General features: G+C 41.2%; 1 protein-coding gene across 3 annotated transcripts; it reads right to left on the bottom strand.

Annotated features, from left to right (window-relative positions):
- Positions 1-6,773: 6,773 nt before the first annotated feature.
- trim3b (tripartite motif containing 3b) lies at positions 6,774-21,272 on the bottom strand. Of its 3 annotated transcripts, XM_080307127.1 has the most exons (17): positions 21,076-21,272; positions 17,757-17,932; positions 15,742-15,871; positions 15,523-15,633; positions 15,218-15,369; positions 14,886-15,066; positions 14,568-14,669; positions 14,283-14,381; positions 13,622-13,774; positions 12,880-13,258; positions 12,306-12,409; positions 12,027-12,194; positions 11,698-11,866; positions 10,908-10,949; positions 10,136-10,206; positions 9,880-10,020; positions 6,774-9,777 (listed from the first exon to the last, which is right to left on the bottom strand). In XM_080307127.1, the coding sequence occupies exons 2-17, from the start codon at positions 17,888-17,890 to the stop codon at positions 9,625-9,627; spliced, it is 2,289 nt and encodes a 762-aa protein (XP_080163253.1). In that variant the 5' UTR covers positions 17,891-17,932; positions 21,076-21,272; the 3' UTR covers positions 6,774-9,624. The 3 variants fall into 3 exon arrangements, with proteins under 3 accessions (XP_080163253.1, XP_080163254.1, XP_080163255.1); XM_080307128.1 differs by lacking the exon at positions 10,908-10,949 and having other exon boundaries at positions 21,076-21,271; XM_080307129.1 differs by lacking the exons at positions 17,757-17,932; positions 21,076-21,272 and adding an exon at positions 17,044-17,536.
- Between the last annotated feature and the right edge of the window lie 689 nt (positions 21,273-21,961).

The raw sequence follows: 21,961 nt of genomic DNA, 5'->3' as shown, positions 1-21,961 counted from the left end.
AGCTTCTTTGCCCGCTTTGAAACACCACAACAGCAGCATTCATCTGCCTCAGCCCTGCTCCCATCCTCATCCTCACCTGGTTCCTGCACCGCTCCATTCACTGTAACGGAGCACGATGTCAGATGAGTGTTCCTAGCAGTGAACCCCAGGAAGGCGTCCAGACGGAATATGTGGTAAAGTACTAAGACCATGTGCCCACCAGCTCACCCTCATCTCCACCAGAATCTTCAACCTCTCACTGGATGAAGCAGCCATCCCATCCTGTCTAAAATCAGCCACAATCATCCCAGTACCAAAGAAGTCTCCCATCACCAGCCTGAACTATTATTGCCCTGTGGCCCTCACACCGGTAATCATGAAATGCTTTGAGAGACTAGTCCTTCAGCACACCAAGGATTACCTCCCCCCAGAATTCGACACCCACCAGTTTGCATACCGTGCAAACAGATTCACAGAAGATGCCATCACCCTCCACTCGGTGCTGAGTCACCTAGAACAGCGGCAGAGCTACGCCAGAATGCTCTTTGTGGACTACAGCTCACCCTTCCACCACTCGCCCATTGAGAGCCTACTAACTTACTGCATCACAGTATGGTACAGCAGCTGCACTAAGGCGGATAGAGCCACCCTCCCAGCATGTTTGCAATGAGTAGGAGATGCTCTGTATCTCACTGTACAACTGTATAGTGACAAAGGTATTGGGTTCTTTTCTAAAAATTGCTATAAACAGAGGAACCCAAACTGATGAAAAGTGGCGAATATTTTTTTTCAAATGACTATTTTTAGTGGATTTTTGATATAGAAGCAGAATGACAGAATGTTAAAAGAAGTTACTTTTAGTCATTCTAAGCTGGGCATTGCGTTCTCTGGCTGTTCAAAGCCATGGAACTTTAGACTTTCCAAGCAAATAATGATGGCCATACTGATGTTCTTTTCAGTACATTTTACTTTATGTTCATTTTCATTTTTATGATGTTTCTATTTTTACATAATTCCTCCCACATAGCAAAATTGGTATGGCCTGGATCTGTCCCACACAATGTGCTTACACATGGCCTGCATACCGCAAAGAATGACGGCCCTATGGTGGCCCAGATCTGGTTTACCAGAGGTGGCCCACACATGAGCCCCAGTGTTTTCTGGCATTTTCAACTCCTCACTGCAGGCATGTCATGTGCCTGCCTGCTTCAAGTCCTCCACCATAATCCCTGTCCCCAAGAAACCTAGGATCACTGGACTAAATGACTACAGACCCGTGGCTCTGACATCTGTGGTCATGAAGTCCTTTGAGCGCCTAGTTCTCTCCCACCTCAGGACCCTCACAGCCCCCCTCCTGGACCCCCTGCAGTTTGCATATCGAGCCAACAGGTCTGTAGACGACGCCATCAACATGGCCCTACACTTCATCCTGAAGCATCTGGACTCCCCAGGAACCTACGCCAGGATCCTGTTTGTGGACTTCAGCTCTGCCTTCAACACCATCCTTCCAGACCATCTCCGAGACAAGCTTTCCCAGATGAATGTGCCTGATCCCATCTGCCGGTGGATCACTGACTTCCTGACGGACAGGAAGCAGCATGTGAGGCTGGGAAAGAATGTCTCGGACTCCCGGACCATCAGCACCGGCTCCCCTCAGGGCTGTGTTCTCTCTCCTCTGCTCTTCTCCCTGTACACCAACTGCTGCACCTCCACCCACCAGTCTGTCAAGCTAATCAAGTTTACAGATGACACCACCGTTATTGGACTCATCTCGGACGGTGACGAGTCTGCCTACAGGAGGGAGGTTGAACGTCTGGTGTCCTGGTGCAGCCACAACAACCTGGTGCTGAATGCCCAGAAGACAGTGGAGATTATTGTGGACTTCAGGAAGCACACAGCCCCACTCCCCCCCATCATCCTGACTGACACCCCCATCACCTCTGTGGACTCATTCCGCTTCCTGGGTACCACCATCACCCAGGACCTGAAGTGGGAGCCCACCATCACCTCCGTCATCAAGAAAGCCCAGCAGAGGATGTACTTCCTGAGGCAGCTGAAGAAATTCAACCTGCCAACACGGACGATGATGCAGTTCTACACTGCAATCATCGAGTCCATCCTCACCTCCTCCATCACCGTGTGGTACGCTGGAGCCACTATCAGGGACAAACAGAGACTGCAGCGTGTTGTGCGCTCTGCTGAGAAGGTGATTGGCTGCAGACTCCCATCTTTGCAGGACCTGTACACCTCCAGGACATTGCGGCGTGCAGCTCGGATCTCAGCTGACCCTTCTCACCCTGGACACAGTCTGTTTGACCTGCTCCCCTCAGGCAGGAGGCTCCGGTCCATTCGCACCAGAACCTCTCGCCATAAGAACAGTTTCTTCCCCTCTGCTGTTGGACACATGAACAATAACCATATGACTGTCCCCGCCACTAACACATGACCCTACGCTGTGTTCACTGTATCATTCCATGTTTGGCACTGATCACCACCTGCACTCATGTATATATCTTTCAACGTAGCACTCTTAATTCTTACTCTCATGTATATATCTCATGTATATCGCATGCACATATCTTTCCACGTAGCACTTTTAATTCTTATCCCTACTTTTATTTTTTCCATGTCTATTTAAGTGTTATTTATGACACCATGTTTGCACTGAAGCACCGCAGCAATTTCCTAATGTTGTAAACCTGCTCAACATTTGGCAATAAACCCCATTCTGATTCTGATTCTGATTCTGATTCTGATGAGCCAGCACAAGGCCAGTTGCAGACACACTGCTGGCCCTGTGCTGGCCCAGAACAGTTTCAGCTCTGGCCCCAGATGTCAGCCTAATGTGTACCTTAGCCATGTAAGCCATGTAATAACAACATGTGCTGGAACATAATAGTGCAAAAGTAACATGACGAAACTCTGTTCAGACAGTGAATGGACTGATTCTTATACAGCACTTTTTTACTCACCCATATTACTCAAAGTGCTCTATACAACATGTCACATTCACCCAATCAGGCCAAATGTGGCATGCCATCACATAAACAGTGCCATCTTACCATGCCAGAAGTCAGCCAGCAGTGCCGGCTTGACACCAGATCCAGGCAAGACCCGTCTGCTATGTGGGATGACTTGTTCTTTTGGCATTTTAGTTGTGGATTATGTTTGGACTGTGTCTCTTGCCCTTTCAGTATTGTTTCCTTGTGCTTCTAAGTGTCCCTTTGTTTCTTTTTAGGTTATGTAGTATGGGTTAGAGATATTTTGTATGTTGTTTTTGTTTAATAAATCCGCCTTTTGGATTATTCCCTGATGTGCCTGAGTTCTGTTATTTAGTGTCACTTTGAAAGGACACACATCCAGCATTGACATATAATTGTTCTTTCAATTTTTGATAAAGATTACAGTGAATTGAGATGTAACTTGGCCCACAGGTACAGTAGGACGCCCAGAGTAAGAAAGTGTTGAAAGTTGGACCTCAACTATTATGGATGATTTTTAATGAATTTTTGAAATTTCCATAATTGTAGTGTATTGGCTGTATTGAATTGCATATAAATGTCCTTTAATTTCTGAGGAATTTTACAGTGAATCTGGATGAAACCTGGCACACAGGTACAGTAGGTGTCCCTGAGGAGGAATGTGTTGAAAGTTGGACATCAACTACTCAGGATGATTTTTAATGAATTTTTGAAAATTGACATAATTCTATTGTATTGACTGTATTGAATTGAATATAAGTTTCCTTTAATTTCTGAGGAAATCTACAGTAAATCTGGATGAAACTTGGCACACAGGTACAGTAGGTGTCCCAGAGGAGGGATGTGTTGAAAGTTGGACATCAACTACTCAGGATGATTTTTAAGGAATTTTTGAAAATTGACACAATTGTAGTGCATTGGCTGTATTAGATTGAATAAATGTTTCCATTAATTTCTGAGGAATTCTACAGTAAAACTGGATGAAACCTGGCACACAGGTACAGTAGGTGTCCCAGAGAAGGAATCTGTTGAAAGTTGGACATCAACTACTCAGGATGATTTTTAAGGAATTTTTGAAAATTGACATAATTAAATTGCATTGGCTGACTGCATTGGATACAAGTACCCTTTAATTTCTGAGGAATTCTACAGTAAATCTGGCTGAAACTTGGCACACAGGTACAGTAGGTGTCCCAGAGAAGGAATCTGTTGAAAGTTGGACATCAACTACTCAGGATGATTTTTAAGGAATTTTTGAAAATTGACATAATTAAATTGCATTGGCTGACTGCATTGGATACAAGTACCCTTTAATTTCTGAGGAATTCTACAGTAAATCTGGATGAAACTTGGCACACAGGTACAGTAGGTGTCCTAGAGAAGGGATGTGTTGAAAGTTGGACATCAACTACTCAGGATGATTTTTAATGAATTTTTGAAAATTGACATAATTCTATTGTATTGACTGTATTGAATTGAATATAAGTTTCCTTTAATTTCTGAGGAATTCTACAGTAAATCTGGATGAAACTTGGCACACAGGTACAGTAGGTGTCCCAGAGGAGGGATGTGTTGAAAGTTGGACATCAACTACTCAGGATGATTTTTAATGAATTTTTGAAAATTGACACATTTGTAGTGCATTGGCTGTATTAGATTGAATAAATGTTTCCATTAATTTCTGAGGAATTCTACAGTAAATCTGGATGAAACCTGGCACACAGGTACAGTAGGTGTCCCAGAGAAGGAATCTGTTGAAAGTTGGACATCAACTACTCAGGATGATTTTTAAGGAATTTTTGAAAATTGACACATTTGTAGTGCATTGGCTGTATTAGATTGAATAAATATTTCCATTAATTTCTGAGGAATTCTACAGTAAATCTGGATGAAACTTGGCACACAGGTACAGTAGGTGTCCTAGAGGAGGGATGTGTTGAAAGTTGGACATCAACTACTCAGGATGATTTTTAATGAATTTTTGAAAATTGACACAATTGTAGTGCATTGGCTGTATTGCATTGAATACAAGTACCCTTTAATTTCTGAGGAATTCTACAGTAAATCTGGATGAAACTTGGCACACAGGTACAGTAGGTGTCCTAGAGGGGGGATGTGTTGAAAGTTGGACATCAACTACTCAGGATGATTTTTAATGAATTTCTGAAAATTGACATAATTCTATTGTATTGACTGTATTGAATTGAATATAAGTTTCCTTTAATTTCTGAGGAATTCTACAGTAAATCTGGATGAAAATTGGCACACAGGTACAGTAGGTGTCCCAGAGGAGGGATGTGTTGAAAGTTGGACCTCAACTATTCAGGATGACTTTTAATGAATTTTTGAAATAAACATAATTGTAGTGCATTGACTGTATTGCACTGAATATGAGTTTACTGTGATTTCTGAGTAATATTACAGTAAATCTGGGTAAAAACTGGCCCAGAGGTAAAGTAGGTGTCCGAGAAGAGGATTGTGTTGAAAGCTTGGCATCAACTTTTAAGAATGATTTTTAATGAATTTTTGAATATGCAACCAGACTGTCACGATGGCTGTATTGAGCTGTTCCATTGTAATTTGTGTGCGCGCGTGCGTGTGACTGTTCACGCGCGTGCGTGTGTGCGCGAGTCTAGGCTTTCAATCAGGATATAAAGCGAAAAGGCGCTACCGTAAAGACTGGTGTAAAAGCGCAAGGAAATTTATGCGGCGGATAGGAGGCGGCTGGCTTGACCGCGGCTCACAAATGACGGCTCACTTTACCGCAGTGGAAATGACCTAACAGACTCTCCAGACTTTTAAAACTTTTGTATGACCCCTTAATTCCTATGAAAGCATTAAGTGTGTACTTATGTTTTCCCCATGCTGTTCCTGCGGTTGGGTGGAAGGCCATTTTGTAGTTTATCTGAGGTTTTACTTTTAAGACTTACACTTTTTAAATTTAAAGGTCATTTTTGTTTACCATGACTGTATCGTTTTCATCAGCTTTCATTTACGCTGAGTTATTACATCCAGCTGATAAAAATGCTAATAGCTTTGGTTCATTCTACTAACAAAACAGGCTGCTTGCCATTTTCATCCTTCCGTTCCCTAATCTTGAAATTGGGTGTGGTATTGCTAATTTCATTCTGCAAGAACATTTAAGGAAGAGGTGAGAAGGCTGTTCTTATTGTGTCCTCCTTTCTTTGATGATGACTCTTACTTGTTCTTGACTTAAAATAATTTGGGTTTCATGACGGCCATACAAATGTGTTTAGGTTGACAATCACATGCATACTTGAAGTAATACTTCAGAGAACCATTGCTGATTAAAGTTTTCTTCTGGCAGGGTTTTATTCAGATTAAGCTGATATTATTATGATTATTATTTTCTTTATTTATTTATTTTAAAGGTTAGAGGTTAATATTTATTCACTCTAGCCAATCTTTTTTAAATAGCTTTACCAGGAGATAGTTTTAATCTAACCTTATATTTAAGAATCTATTTATACACTGCACCACTGAATGCCTGGTGTGTAGCAAACACTTGTTATACACCAGCAGAGACTGATTCATCAAATGCTTAAAAGTTATTGGCTGCTGGGGTGTCTTGCAAGAAACTGGAAAGGCCGGGCTGTTATGACTCATTTGATTTATACAAAGGTCTCTTGAGAGGCTTCGTGTCAGTGTATTGTAAATGTGTTTTATAAAGTTTTAAGTAACATTTTTCTGTGCAAAAAAAAAGCCGTGAGAATATGATTCTCATGTCTTAAGTCCCAGTGATGTCGAGTTCTTTTAACATTATTGCAAATGCCAAGCCAGTAGAAGCCAAGAAGCAGGCAAGTGACATTTTATCTTATTTGACAATAGAACAATAGAAAAAGAGGACATCAGGAAAAAAAAAACAACTGGCATAGTAGGCAAAGTAGGCATGAAGAGAGATGCTGATATCTAATCTGGCCAAGAAACAAAGGAAAACAACTGAAAATTCACTGTAAAAATGAGTCTACTGTATAATACATAAACTAAAGTTTAGTTATACAAAGCAGGCAATTTGCAGTAGTTTAGTCATTCTTTAATTTACAATCATACCTTCCCCGTGATACATGAACGGACTGATTACTTGTAAATGGCCTCTTGTAGTACACAGTTGTATACACAAAAGTTGATGTCATTTTATTAATACTGTGTGCTTCAGTTTTCCCCCCACATGTCTTTTGACAGTTAAAAGCAACAACAAAAAGAATAAATACAGTCTAGTGAGAAGGGAAGTTTAGCTCAATCTGTCAGTTTTCCAATAAATAGGAAATGCAGATGGAAAATCAGAATGAGTCAGTACTGGGGGACAGACAGTATTTCTAAAACACAGGTGAGAGATGATTTTGTGTCACTGCATATTAGCTGGTGTTTTTGTAAGAGCCACACGCACAAAAAAACAAAAACCTCTAAACATTGAACTACAGAGCAAATGAATACAAATCCTGGAAAATCCACGATAAAAGTGCTTGTCAGCTACAACAGGAATATGATTGTAATATACAGTACACGTTCTGATTATGTCAAAATGAACTATACATAGAGGCATATATTACTCTTGCAAACTATATAACTCTCATTATTTGTATTCTGTGCAATGTTCAACAGCAACTTACAACAATAGGTTTTGGCAGAAGGAAACGTCACTGTTTGACCGGGAAGAGTCAAAAACAGAAAACAGCTTTGAGTGCTACAAGTTACAATGGTATAGCTAAGTTTGGCAAAGAGGAGGAGAAGGTTCAAACCGACCAATTAGAAAAATAATTTGTCAAACAAATTATGTAGAAAAGAAATTTGTAAATAAATAAATTCTTTTGCAAAAAGGAAAAAAAAAGAATACAGCAAATAATATGTACTTATTACAACTTTGTTCCACTGATGTTTCATTCATTCAGTTAACTACTTGGCGTGACCTTGTTTCTGTTTAAGTGCTGGAATATGTAGGCTATATAGACACCAAATCCATATATATATGTATAAATATATACATACGTGTAAATGTGCATATGCACAACTACAGTGAATTGTAGGTATGAATATACGAAAGTGCAAGGACTAGTTACTATTATTTTGTTTTGCTAGTAGGGCTCCGACTTTAGGGTGAAGGGGAGCTGGTTCAGATATTTAGCCTTTTTTTTTAACTACTGTGCTTTTTGATGCTTGTCTTTGGATCCCAAAATGAAACAACTTGCATATACGTAAACTCATCTTATGGCTAAATAGAAATAATAAAAAAAAACAATGATAAGAATAATTTTAATTGTGCAGTGATCATGTCAGACTGATAAGGTGCAGAATGAGAATGATAAGCAGTTCCTTTTAAAACAACACATTCCTGAAGTTTCTGCAGAGTTCGCTGATGAATATTGTAAGGCAGTGACAAGAAGATCATTTTCAGAGCACACGAACATGCAACGTTGTTCAAGGAAAGACCTGAGCATTTTTTTTACTCATAAAGCATCATGTTCCTTTCAGGAAACAGGGAATCTTCATTGCGTTGCCTTGTTTGCTGGATACTGAGTGTTGCCCATCTGCATTGCCAAAACAATTTAAGACTGACAGGCTGTGAAGATACACTTGGGGAATAGAGCTAAAAGGCCTTTGAGCCAGGGGTTAATTTCCTGTTCATTTTTTCCTGTCGATAGTTGGTTAGTTTTAGGCTCTAAGCCAATCAGAGTAAACTATTATGCTTATACCTAATCTATGTCATTCATACACACACACACACACACAAACTTTTTTTTTTACTGTGACATTGATACTAATCACAAATTTAGCCAAGTGTTTGTGCAAATAATTCCCATGCGCTAATAGCTCAGGCTTCTAGCTGCCTAAAGCACTCTGTTTCCCTCAATAACTTGACATTTCAAGTTATTAAGCTGAAATTTTTAGGTACCAAAATTGAATTATTGATTTTCAGGCACGCAGCTCTGTGAGAAGCGCAACACTGCCCATCTGCTGATAAAGCCCATCTCAAACCTCAAACTAAAACAGCTTGTTTCAGACAGAATCATGCAAAGCTACTCTAGTAGAGTCCGAGAATAAAAACATGAGGTGGAGAGAAGCATTATGGAAAGTTAAAGTTAGACAAACCAAGAATGACAAAATATAGACATGCCTAATTGATTGTTTAGGTGTTTTTGATATATGCATGTCTGTCTATGGACCTATTTAGCCATGTAACAGCAACGCGACTGTACAAGATGTAGTCATCTAACTTTGCAGGTGTATAGTTGAGCAGAGGCTGTCTCACATTCTTTAAAAAAAAAAAAACGCAAGTATTTGAAAGTCTCTATATGAGATATGTTTACCTGCTTGATTGTTTTTAAAAATAGAAGTAATCCAAGAACTCACTGCCGTTTCAGTAATTATGGTTTCTGTTCTTGCAGTAGTCAGTAGTTTTTGTGATATCTAGCCAATTTTGTCTTTGAAAACATTAAAATTGCATGTTTTGGAAGTTCGTTCTTAATATCATTTCTGGACATTAAATCCTTGAAGTATTTACAGACAAAATGAACAGGAAATTAATTTGTGGACATGGAGCCTCTGGGAAGTGTGCAGGCATGTTGCAACTTTTTCTCTGCAAGAAATATGTGACATTGCTTTTTAAAGCAGGAGTTGGTGGTGGCGGCGACATCTTCCCCTCAGTCTACTGCAGATATCTGTAAACTTTAAAGCAATGATTGCCAGAGTCTGCAACAGCCACGTGTCCATCTGAGGTGAGCGCTAGGCCCTGGGGGCCGTACAGCGGGTCTGCCGAAGTGTTAATGTAGGATAAGAAGGACCCTGTGCTGTCAAACACCTGATGCAGAAAAAAAGGTCAGAATTTTCAGCAATTCTGTCACAACAAAACACAGCAACGGCGTTAAAATTACATCTACACGTAAACTGCAAGCTGCCTCACCTGTATTCTGCTGTTACCCCAGTCAGCTACAATGATGTTTCCATTGGCATCCACAGCCACGCCAGTGGGAGCGTTGAATTGGCCGTTCCCTTCGCCATGAGAGCCGAACTTGAACAGGAACTCCCCATCAGCGCTGTACACCTGAGGCAAAAAGCCAGAAAAGTTCGGTCAGCATCTTCATGTGCACGGCCTCCCTTTAAAATAAAAATCACAGCTAAGGTGGCAAACTCAGACATAGGTCGTCTTTTTTTCTTACCTTCACAGAGTGATTGTGAAAATCGGTCACGATAATTTCATTCTTGTTGTTCACGGCAACAAAATGCGGGCCTGGATGAGGAGACAGAAGCAGGTTATGTTGGTAGTTAAAGCAGAGACTGTTTCCTGTTGTTTATGCATTGGCTTCACTGTTAGTAGGCTGACTAAATGTAGTTTTCATCTATAGTTTGTCTAAAGCTGCAATTATAAAATAGGAAACCCTTCTGATTGGATGCGAGTAGTATGTTGTGCTTCTTTTCATGCAACATTTCAAGTCAATACTGAAAGTTAAATTATATGGAGAGGCTCAAGGCCTAAATCATTGTTATGCATGCACTGCCCAATCACAGAATATTTATATTGTCTTAGTCATACTGTCAGTGCTTACACTGATGGTTGGGTTACTCGTCCAGTTAACTTATCATTAAAAGCAGACCTCGAAACTGATTATATTAAAATACCACAGAATGAGTTATTGGAAACAGTAAAATTCATTCACACCGATCTCTCTTTTCATAGCCGTTTTTCACCCAAAGCACAATACACACAACAAACTTATCTTAAAAAAGAATAATTATGATTCATGTAATTATTACAATGGCATGTAATCTCATCTCTGATCATTGCTGCAGAGGCACAGCTTCATCCTGCAGGTTTTTTTTTTAAACAATCAGAGATCTCAGGAGGTCAGACACATGATCACGGATTTGGGTTAGACAGAGGGCACTGCACTGTGGGATTAAGGTTGCAGCAAGGCCACACTTAGTACTTACTGAAAACTGAGCCAGATTTATTTATGTTTGGGCCAAGTTTTTCTGAGTTGGAAAACAGAAGGAAGAACAGAAAGAAAGAAAGAAAGGAAGGAAAAAAAATAGCTAGTCAGAGATAAAGACATCCAAAGAAGAAAAAGCTCAGGGAGGTGCAGGGGGGTGCTGCTGCCCGGCTAATGCAGTAATACCGTGGGAGTTACGGGCACACAGCCAGTGTTGTCTTTAATATTCTTCATGCTGTTTGCTGCCCAGAGCTGACGCTTTAAACTGCGCCTACATTAGTAATGGTGCTCACAATGAGGGTTTTTAGTTGCCAATACTAAACAATGATAAAAAACACATTGCAAACACTTTCAAAATCCTGATTTACTGTCTACTAAAACAATCCTGTTACTTACACTCAAAAAATATTTATGCATAAAATGAAGTAATCTGATTACATGTAAATTTTCCATGTAACTACAGTGTACAACATTACATTTAATGGAATATGGTCAAATGAAATTTACTTGAATGTTACACATTGAGTTTATACCAACCATATTTCCCTTAATGATTAATTATTTTAATAAATTAACCTTTGATTTTTATGCATTTCACTGTTGTGCAGTCAGATATTTACCTTTGCTATTTTCCTTTAAAGAAGTATAAAAAATGTTATCCTAAATAATGGAAGTGTGTTTTTATTTCTTTCAGTATATTTTAACTCACTTTAATTATTTTGCCAAATATTCAAAATTTCATAACAGATGTTTGCTTGTCTCCTCCCCGGCAGTGGCTGCCTCCTTCTCACCTGCAAACTGTCTGTCAGAAGTCCCTCTGCCTCCAAACTTGGTCACAAGTTTCCCATTGGATTGAAAGATGAAGACGCAGCAAGCCTTGTTGTCCACAGTGATGATGTGTCCGTTCTTATCCACAGCCACACCCTTGGGACCCATGAGCCGTCCTGCACCGATCTTATTCTGTGATGCAGAGAGACAAAAAAGTAGTTTAGTACTTTTTCAAGCTGAAGGTAAATGGTGAGGCAGAAAAACACCAAAAGACTATTTTTTAATAGATTTCACATATGAACAACCCTTAAATGAGGCATTTAGTGCTGTTCAGCCTGCACAGAGATCTTACCTTAAACTTCCCATCAGGAGAGAAGATGCTGACCCACCGATTGTCATAGTCGGCCACCACAATGTCACCGTTCATGTCAACAGTGACACCCGTTGGTCTTTGCAGCTGCCCTGGAGACCGACCTCTGACCCCAAAGCGCATCTTGAATTGGCCATCATTGGAGAAAACCTGCAATTGGGTCCATCAAAGCAAACAGTTTTAGAGTGTACGGCAGAGTACACTCGTCTGAATATCCACTTCTGTGCAATCACTGTGAAACACGTGGCTACACTGCCTCACCTGTATGCACTGGTTGTTGCTGTCAGCCACCACCACTCTGCCATTACTAGAGGCTGAGATCCCCTGGAGATTTGTGAACTCGCCTTTCTCTCTACCCCGAGAACCTGACAGAAAAAAAAAGGCAAATACTCAAGAAATGTGTCATTTACCATTTTCACATTAGTCTCCAGTCTTATACACTGTGCACTCATGCCGATCGTTTACCAAACTATGACATACGTTTTGTTGGATTCATTTCCTGTCTCCCAGGCTTGGGAAAGTTTGTTTAAAGCGGCAAAAGAGTTCAAAAGTAAATTACAGAAACTTGCTTGAATTAAATAATATGAAGAAGTTGCAAAACCTTTGAATGCCAGTGACATTTTTTTTTATCTCAGCCAAAGCCAAATTGTCTATAAAAAAAAATCTATAAAACAATCAAGCCAGATCAAAGTTTTATTGTGTAGTCTATTGGCATGAACTGGAAATTGCAACTGCCTGGAGCGGAGAGTGTCAATTTAAAAGCCTGTCTTGTGGCTTAGAAGCTAATAAATGATGACATAAGTATTCTTGATTTGCTTTTCCGTGTCTCTCTTACCCACTCTGTAGATGAGCTCATCTTCAATGGGGTTCTCCTTTTTCTTAGTCGTGCTGTACATACTGGAAGGCCGTCGCACTGCCTTCTGCCGTATGTGGCCAGCCGTGCCACTGGGGGACTTCACCCTCCGCTTCACATCGTCTGGAGATTGCGGAACATCTGACGGCTTAACTGCTCGCAGTCGGAAAGGGCTGCCACGTACCGGCTGTCCGTACAGCAGCAAAGAAAACGAGTACTCTCCCTCAGAGCGTAACGTGTAGCCCACCTCGTATGTTCCATTCTTATTGTCCGTTATCTCCGTCTCTGCAGCCCGGCTCCCATCAGCGGACGTTATCTCTGCTTTTAAAACTGCGTTTCCTGTCCGCACCAGCTCCCCATCCTGCAGATAGGGTTCACTGAGTCAATTTCCGAACAACACAAAATCTTCAATATTCACACGGCAGCCACTAAAGAAGCACTTTCCACACATGCATGAGAAGCTTATAATAGATTTCTTTTCATAAAAATAATCCCTGAAAATTGCCTCGGTGACCAGAGTAGCCACCGTGAAATAACTTTTGGAAACGAACTCTGATAAATGCTATGAATTAAAATGAAAAGCTAAATTGAAATAGCCACACACAAGAAAAGCAAATAAATGTCAGTAAACCCATTAGAGCCAAAGCAAAAAGTAAATGGCTTAATTTACACATATAGCAGAACAATATTACGATAGTAAAGCAACATAATTCAGAGACAGTACTTTGTCTTTTGTTGTCACAGTAATAGTTTGGTGTTGCCCAGTTGCTGCATGGCGGAGGCCCTCTCCTGTGGCCACGGAAGTGTGAGCCACAGCTGCTGTGGTGAGGAGAACACCCAGGTTCTGGATGGAGCGCCGCAGGCCCTCGGTCTCCACCTTGAACACACAGCACATTTGAATTTTTGAGTTTCTTAATACTTTTTATTATTATTTTTTATTATTAAGTCTTTCTGTGTCTGCAGCTGGTAACTACTAACAAGCTAATGGTACTTTACGACTGGGTTTATACATTTGTTTTATTACCCACACCGAGGAGGTAATGTTTTTGTAGCATTGCATGCCTGCTGTTCAATCTGCTGGTATATGGGAATTGTAAATATTACTTTTGCTGCACTACAAGCTTCTTTCATTACATTTAAAAAAAGAAAACAAACTGAATATATAAAAAAAATCCTATAAAAGTAAACACTGCCCACAGATTGAGCTGCCTTGGTGGAGATTTGTCCTTTCTGAGTACTGCTTGTTATACATGTAGTCAAATTACAGTCACGTGAAAAATAAAAAGTTTCGACAGGACTCACGCAGACCTGCGATGCGACAATGTAGGAGAATCAGTCAAACCACCACAATAAAAACAGAGGTCACAACAGACAGCAGTCGTTACCTGGCAGTCCAGGTGTGCATTCTGATGAGGTTTCTCTGGGAAGTCATGTCTGGCCAGCGCGTTTACTCGCTCACTCATTTGCTTCTGAACCAGCAGCACCTATTCTTACAGGAGATGCATACTGTATTTTATTTAAAGTCCTTCCCCCCCATCTGTACCTTTTAATACAGAACAATATAACTACTGCAGAACAGACATTCTGCTACATTGCTGCATGAAACTTGAGAGTCAAATCCTATAATCCTGTTTGACAGGTTGCTGGTATATAAAAATTTGCCTGCCCACCTCAGTAGCACTACCATGGCTGAGAGCTTGCTCTGTGAAACTGCAACTGCTCTGAATATGTTCCTTCCCCTGGAGGAGAACTGAAAGCTGGGCCTGCAGGACCTGTGCTCAAGAATGAGAAGGAATAAGAGAAAACAGACACAGGAGGGTCAGTAGAGCATGTTAAAACAATACTGAAGATGAGAAAAAGCAGCTGAATACATTAAAAAAGAGGAAAATTAGGAATTAAATGTCAAGAAAGCAATAAATCTCTGGTATTAAGGACAAAAACATATGCATGTGCATATACATGAGTGAATGAACTGGTCATCAACTAACTTTCTGCTTGGTACTGCAGATATTCTCCAAGTCTGTGATGAGGGCCGTCTTGCGCTGATGCAGCGCCTGTTCCAGCTCTTCAAATGTACTTGTAATTTCCGCTACTGCCTCATTCTTCCTTTCACTCAGCTGTCGAGAGATCTCACTCACCAGCTCAATGGCTGCTGTTAACTGAGGTAGCCTGCAACATGAAACAAGGTGAAAATGTATTCCATAGCAGCTGAACACAATGAAAATGTCTGACAGATGAGGCACAGTGTGCACAGATCGCCTAAGGTCTGGACCAAATGCTTAAGCTGCTTAAAGCTTTCCCGAGGTATCAAGACCCCCACCTGCTGTGTATGGCATCCAGCTGTGTCTTCAGCGTAGCCTTGTGCTGTTCCACCACATCCCGCAGAGGAACAGTCATGTGCTCCCTGTGCTCGCCCTCTGTGCACTCCAAACACATGGCTGTCTCACATGACTCGCAGTAGAACTCCATCACCTGCAGAGGGAGACAGAGCGAGTCATTCTCTTGCAAAAAAAGAAATTAATGTAACATTCAGTTCCTTTTACACCAATTACTGCTTGAAATAACATGGAAAGGAATTTAGGTAAGGTGATGACTTGAGTAGCATATCTCAAAAGAGCTTCTCACCTTTCCTTCGTGGTTTGGGCAGCAGAGCGGCTTCCCTGCAGCTGCAGCACTGACTGATTCCAACACACTGCAGGCCTCTGGCCGCGAGCACTCTGGGTCTCGTTGAAGGACCTAATGCAATACATTCTTATATTCAGTGTGGAACAAGGAGGTATTTCTTTATTTTGTTATTTGTAATGCGCATTTGAATTATCTGGCTAATGCATTGTGTTTTCAAACCTCCATAAGATTAGTGATGAAGAAGTTGTTCTGCAGGGCACAAACTCCTTTCTCTGGCAGGATAGATGTCTGCCGGCACACTGGGCATGAGAGTGTCAGAGACTCAGGGGGAATGTAGGTCTGGAGACAGCTGAAGGAAGAGGCCAACAAATATATAAATATAAAACTTAGATAACCAATACAGCAGAAAAAAAAAAGAAGAGGAAGGTGTGAGGAAGACAGAGCAATCACATAATAAAGAGAGGCAGTGCCTAAATAGTGCTCCTGTCACAACAAATAAGGCAATAGAGTGGATTTAAATCAATACAGAGCCCACAGGCTTGAGAGAAAACATGTACACTCTCTTTGAGTAAGTGAGCATCTGGCAAATCAATTTGACTAACAGAGTCACTAAGAGGCAAAACAGTTCAATCATGAATACATGTGAAGTGCATTTTTTAAGGCTTTTTTCTGTTTGTGCATCTATGTGTGCGTTTGTGTAGTTTGGATTCTGGCCTGGCTTCACGCATGCTAGTAGTCACATCTATCCTGCTTGGCTCTACATGCTAAAGATTTTTCCAGGTTTGGTTAACAAGCCCACTGGAGTGTATCAACAACATTAGACGCTAACAAGGGAAAAAACCAAAGCCAGTCAGTAACTTTCAGGTGCAGTATGCAGACTGCAATGCATTCCTTGTCTACAGCCCAGGTGCCCACCCTCAGGTGATGTACAGCTGTATTTCTTTAGTTTCTGTAGTTAATGATTTGGCGATTAATACAGTAAGAAACCCTGAGTCAGTTCTCAGGATAAGTCTCTGTGTTTTTACAAAAGTATGTTTGGCAGCTGCTTAGGCTGCATGCTGGAACAATTATATTTAATTTATGACAGCATACAAGCTCGTATCAGCCAAGCCTCCCTGTTTCTGCTTCTGAGAACAACTGAGAGGTTGAACGAAAACATTTTTTCTATCAAATATTTTGTCAAAAATCAGACATGAAGCCCGCTGGGAGCAGCAGGCAGGGATTCAAGGGTAAGGAAATGTTATTTATCTATTCTAATTGCTTTTACTGTTGTTGTAAAATGTAATTATTTTGGCATCATTTCTATATTATGAAGTAGTCGTATCCTGAGGTTATATGCAAAAATGACAATCACATACAGAGGACATCGGGAGCAAAATGAAGCAAAGTAACACCCTCCCAAAAGGAATAGGCCCAGCGGGGGTTTGCACCACACCCCTCTTTAAAGTACATAAACCCACCCCAGCATTAAAACATCTGTCCGGAAATATTGCGTATAGCCCTAGACAAAAATCTGTTCACCTCAGCAGGACTCCACATCACATGCTATCCAGTTAAACCAGGGATTAAACTTGCCCTCCGGTGGGCAAATGCAGCTCAGACTGCATGGGGGGAAAAAAGAGAATTATCTCATACTGTGTGGCTTTTAAAAAGCCATTCGATAAATATTTGGTAGATCGTGGGTTTAGGAGCAAACCAGTCTGAAACATAATCCTGGTTTTCTTCTGCAGCCAACAATATGCCCCTTCTTCATTCTCCATCCTCCCACCATGACCCACAACAAGCTTTCAAAAAGCTTCCTCCTGCTTGGCTCGGCTCTAGCATTGTCACCTGAGGGGGTGTCATCCTTCCCAAGAAACTGTGGATTGAGCCACTGTAATTGTGTCTCTCAACAGTGAGCCTTTTTTCAGACTGCAGTCCTTGACAGTCCCTGATGCTGAGGAATGCACTTATCCCAGCAGCGTCAGTGACGAGAAGCGCTCTGAGCTTTTTAATTGTGTGTAGGGATTTGCAATAGACGAGGTTCCTCTATTGGCCAGCGTGTAGGTATGACAGGAATTCTATGATAACAGGGTAAGAGACAGGATTTACTAGAAGAGAGACAGGTATGGTAAACAATGTACTGTAGCTCCTTTGAATGGCCAGAAATAGCTACATGCAGCAGACAGTGCGAGCAGCAGTAATTAGGACTCCTGACCGGTGTCATTGACGCAGACAGCACAAACATTAGTTACCTTTCACAGAAGGTGTGCAGGCAGGGCAAGACCTTGGGGTTGCGGTAATGATCCAGGCAGATGCTGCAGACCAGAAACTGCTTGTCTATCTGACGCACCACAGGGCTGGTACTTCCAGCCTCGCGCTTGGCCATGGCAAAGGAAATTTAAAGCCACGGACAACGACAGCAGTTAACCTAACAAGAGAAAGAGAAAGATGAAAATATTAAAGAAAAATGCTGCACTCCAGCTTTTTCTTTGGTCTTCTTTGCTGAGCTATTGTTCAGCAAACTTTTCAGAGAAGGTACCAGGAACCAAAGCAAAACAAAGCTGTTTAATGCCTTGATCAGAACAAGCACACTGTTATGCAGTTATTTCTAGGTTAATACCAGAGCAACGTCATCTGAAAGAGAGCTGAAAGAGGCTTGCAGTTCATGCTCAGCAGATGCACATGAACCATTATGGCCAAATGCGTGAGTAACACATTAAAGTTATAAAATACAAAAATAAGCAAAGAAGGCGTAAGAAAGAAAAGGCTTTGTAACGAGCAAGTAAGCACTCAACAAAAGGGTTGTTTTTTTGGGTTTTTTTTACAAATCCACAATAATCCATTGAAACAGTCGTAGTTTTGAACATACAAAAAAACAAAACATAAGACGTTTAAGCTGGAATAGGCTTAATTTCTTATTTTATGAACCACACAGCTACATTTTCACATTCACAGCAAACAGCACACCTCTGTAGGTAGAAGTTACATGAAAGCCAGAAACCAACTGTAGGGTGACCAGAACAGAGAAGTCTGTTATTGTTCTCACATTAGGAAAAAAAAGCTATATATATGATGCAAGGTATGGATATTTTGCCTAGCAACACAAACCCCTGCTGCCTCCACATGGCCCACTTTCACATTCAGCAGTGCAAGGTCAGCAAATACGGCAAAATTAATTACAGCAGTAAAAAAATGCTAGTGAAGCATCGCTTGCAAGATCAGGTGTTAACTGAAAACAAGCATCCAGTGCAAATATTGTACATACGTAACAAGAGGTCATAACCACATAGCTTGACTTGATGCATGGCTTGAATTTGCACTTTTGTTGAATGCTGTTCATATCATTTTCATCTCTCTGTTGCTAACAGCAATGAATCCAGCCACATTTTCTCAGTAGGTCAGCACATGCATTATTCATGCATCAGGCATGCACTCATGTGCTCATACAGATGGAGGGGTGAGCGAAGAGTAGTACATGCCTCAAGTAAATACACAATGATAGGAAAGCAGTTATAAACATTACACACACACACAGACACACACTGACTATCATTATCCCCCCACCAGACTTTCCCTCCTGTCTGCACATCTGTCGCTGCTGGATCTAATACAGCTCTCAATCCCCTGTCCCATCTCCGCTCGTGTCCTATTGTTAGTTGTTGCCCACCGAGCATGAGCACGCGCACGGACACTCACACACCAGAGTGGGTAAAAGCCAAGCTGTATCTTTCCAGTCTTTGCACAGAGGATCCAATGACATACAGTCCCCACACTGGGAGGGTAAAGGTCACATCTTAAGCCATCAACTCCAAGAACAACATGTCACATTTTTACTCGGGTTAAAGACATGCAGGGTGTCAAACGGAAATGATTAGCGGTAAGTAGCTTATGTTTTGTCTAAATCGAAATATGCATTGTTCTCCATAAGTCCTCTGCTTTAAACCGGCATTTCAAGAGTATCTAGTTGTCTTTGCTGGACTCCAATGAAAAGAAGCTGGAATGTCTCCCGAGTGTAGAAATAATGGGGGGATCAACTACAGGATGTATTCAGTTCTTCAGCACAGTTCTCACACTTCTCCGTCATTCTGTTTTTCTGTACTAGAACACACCGATACTAATATCATCTGTTATGACGTCTGTCTAAATTTAGACTCGTGTATTAGTGACTAGACGAGGAAGCAATGACAGTGAGGCTAAAATAAGACCACCGGTCCTCGGGACAGCAGGACAGTGAGGTGATTTGTGTCCATTCATCTACTGCTGGTTTCACAGCACTTTTCTTGGGTGGACCGCTGTGAAAGAAGAATGCGGAGTCTGAAAAGTGCCAAATAATAAGTACTCTTCCTTAAAACACTGGAATAAAGATTAAAGTAGCAGTGTGAGATGATGCAACTTTCAAAAAAGAAACTTAATTTAACATGGTTTTTTTTTTTTTTTGTATCTAAACTATAGCTGAGGCAAACCTTTTGCACTTTCGAGCTTTAAAATGAACTTGATGGAGACATGAAAAGCAAACGCTGTAACATCAAGAAGATTTGACCGCCGTGGATGCACATGAATGAATACACTTGTGCGTGTACACGGTTACATGAATTCAGCAGACCAAGTTTTGACACGGGCCCCATCTTCATTCATGCTCACTTAAACTCCTAAGTAGGCCACGATGCTTAGTTTTGATGGTCTAAAGTATCCATGACCAGTTTTTAACTGACAGGCTTTAAAGTGAGTGAAGGGAAGCAGATTTAGAATTTAAACTCAGCAGTTAAAGGCACTGGGATGGGATAAAGCCAAACACATTCAGGATGCATGAAGAAAAATTATGCATGAAGAGGACGCGTCTTTGAGAGAGCTGCCAACTAATACCATAAAAGCAAAAATGTGTCATAATTCTCCTGGCCATTATAAACACAGTAATAATAGCAGCAATGCTGCTGGTGACCTTAGATTAAGTAATTCCCCAAACTCGCAGTATTATAGTATTTGAGTGCTGAGCTAATTGTTTTTGTGTGTGCGCTTAAGCGCATGTGTCACGTTCTGTTTACTGTTGGCTTTACAGAACACAAAAGAGACCATGTTCTTCGTCTCATTCACGACCGAAACCTCTGCTGGTGCTTTACCGTACCACAGGATCCTCACAGTTTGGGTGAACTCTCTCTTAAAGAACACACATGCAGATAAACCTGAAAAAGTGGCAAGACGGGATATCAAATGTCTTCTTCTCGCTTAAGAAGCATGGTGGGAGAGAGATGGGTTAGAGCGCGAGACATTTTAACAGGCCAGAGAAATAATGCAGGAGAAGTATGATACTCTCTGCTGTCTTCTCACTGTGATACACCTGTGCAACAGATAAGAGCTGACAGCCTGTGTAAACACACAAAACACCAACACTCCACTGTGATGACAGGTGAGCTGATACTGTAAAGTTACACACACACACACACACACACACACACACACACACACACACACACACACACACACACACACACACACACACACACACACACACAGGCAAACATGGACATGAAAACAAAAACAAACAAACACAAAGTCAACAGAGACACTACCTACTGTCGGTGAAGTGGAGTACATCTGTCTAGAAGACTTCATGGCAACTCTGTGTTAAGCCACTGTAGCACTCAAGAACCAGCACACGCCCTGAGTCACACACTCTTGCCTTCTCTCTCTCCTCTGACCGCTCTTCCTTTTCCCTTTTCCTTCTCTCGCTTTTCCCTTTTCCATGCAAGGCACACGCACTGAAGAGGGCTGAGCGGGGATGACAACAAAGGGTGGGACTGTAAATTGAAAGTCCCTCCTACTGTCAGTGCCGTTTACAAGCATGAGCTCACTCTATGCCCTCCTACTGCTGTGCTCTGATTGGCTGGGAAACCTAAACCAGCAAGCAAGATGTATTGCATCATGGGCCAACAATTTGTGCTGGACTGGGGGGTGTGAGTGTTGGACAGAAAATCTTAAAATCCAAAGAACATGTTGCACAAAAGTCCTGCTGAGTAATAATTAAATTTGTGAAATACTTTGCACAATGATTAGAATATATGTTATATTTGTATAATCTAGTATCCAGTTATGAGGAATTATGTCATTACTTGGCCATCCAAGCATGCAGATGCATGCTTGCAGACACATTTAGGGCAGCCAAATAAAACAGACTTATATAATTCATGAAGTCACTTACAAAAAAATAACTTTAAGTGAGAATATCAGAGCATATGCCCTCTCCATCTAGTATCAAATTACACATATGCACGGATTAAGACGGACACTCTGAACTGAAAAGGGGATCATCATTATGAAATTTCTTGCCGTGGGATAATTTTGCACTCAATCCCTTAAATGACCCGTCCTTGTGATGTGGTCAGAGTATAATCTGAAGCCAGAGGTGACGATTCTCTGACAAAAAACATCAATCTACATTTAATCTGTTCGGATTAAGTCC

Source organism: Astatotilapia calliptera, chromosome 10 (genome assembly GCF_964374335.1).
Source record: "Astatotilapia calliptera chromosome 10, fAstCal68.1, whole genome shotgun sequence".
Taxonomy (NCBI): Eukaryota; Metazoa; Chordata; class Actinopteri; order Cichliformes; family Cichlidae; genus Astatotilapia; species Astatotilapia calliptera.
Note: the sequence above shows the minus strand (reverse complement) of the source record. Positions and strands in the feature narration are given on the sequence as shown.

Excerpts from the sequence above, each read along its gene's own strand:
- trim3b (XM_080307127.1), bottom strand. The coding sequence starts at position 17,890 with ATGGCCAAGCGCGAGGCTGGAAGTACCAGCCCTGTGGTGCGTCAGATA. Across the intron at positions 15,872-17,756 it reads CTGCACACCTTCTGTGAAAG|CTGTCTCCAGACCTACATTC; the intron begins GTAACTAATGTT and ends CTCTTCCTTCAG. Across the intron at positions 15,067-15,217 it reads CTGGATGCCATACACAGCAG|GCTACCTCAGTTAACAGCAG; the intron begins GTGGGGGTCTTG and ends TTCATGTTGCAG.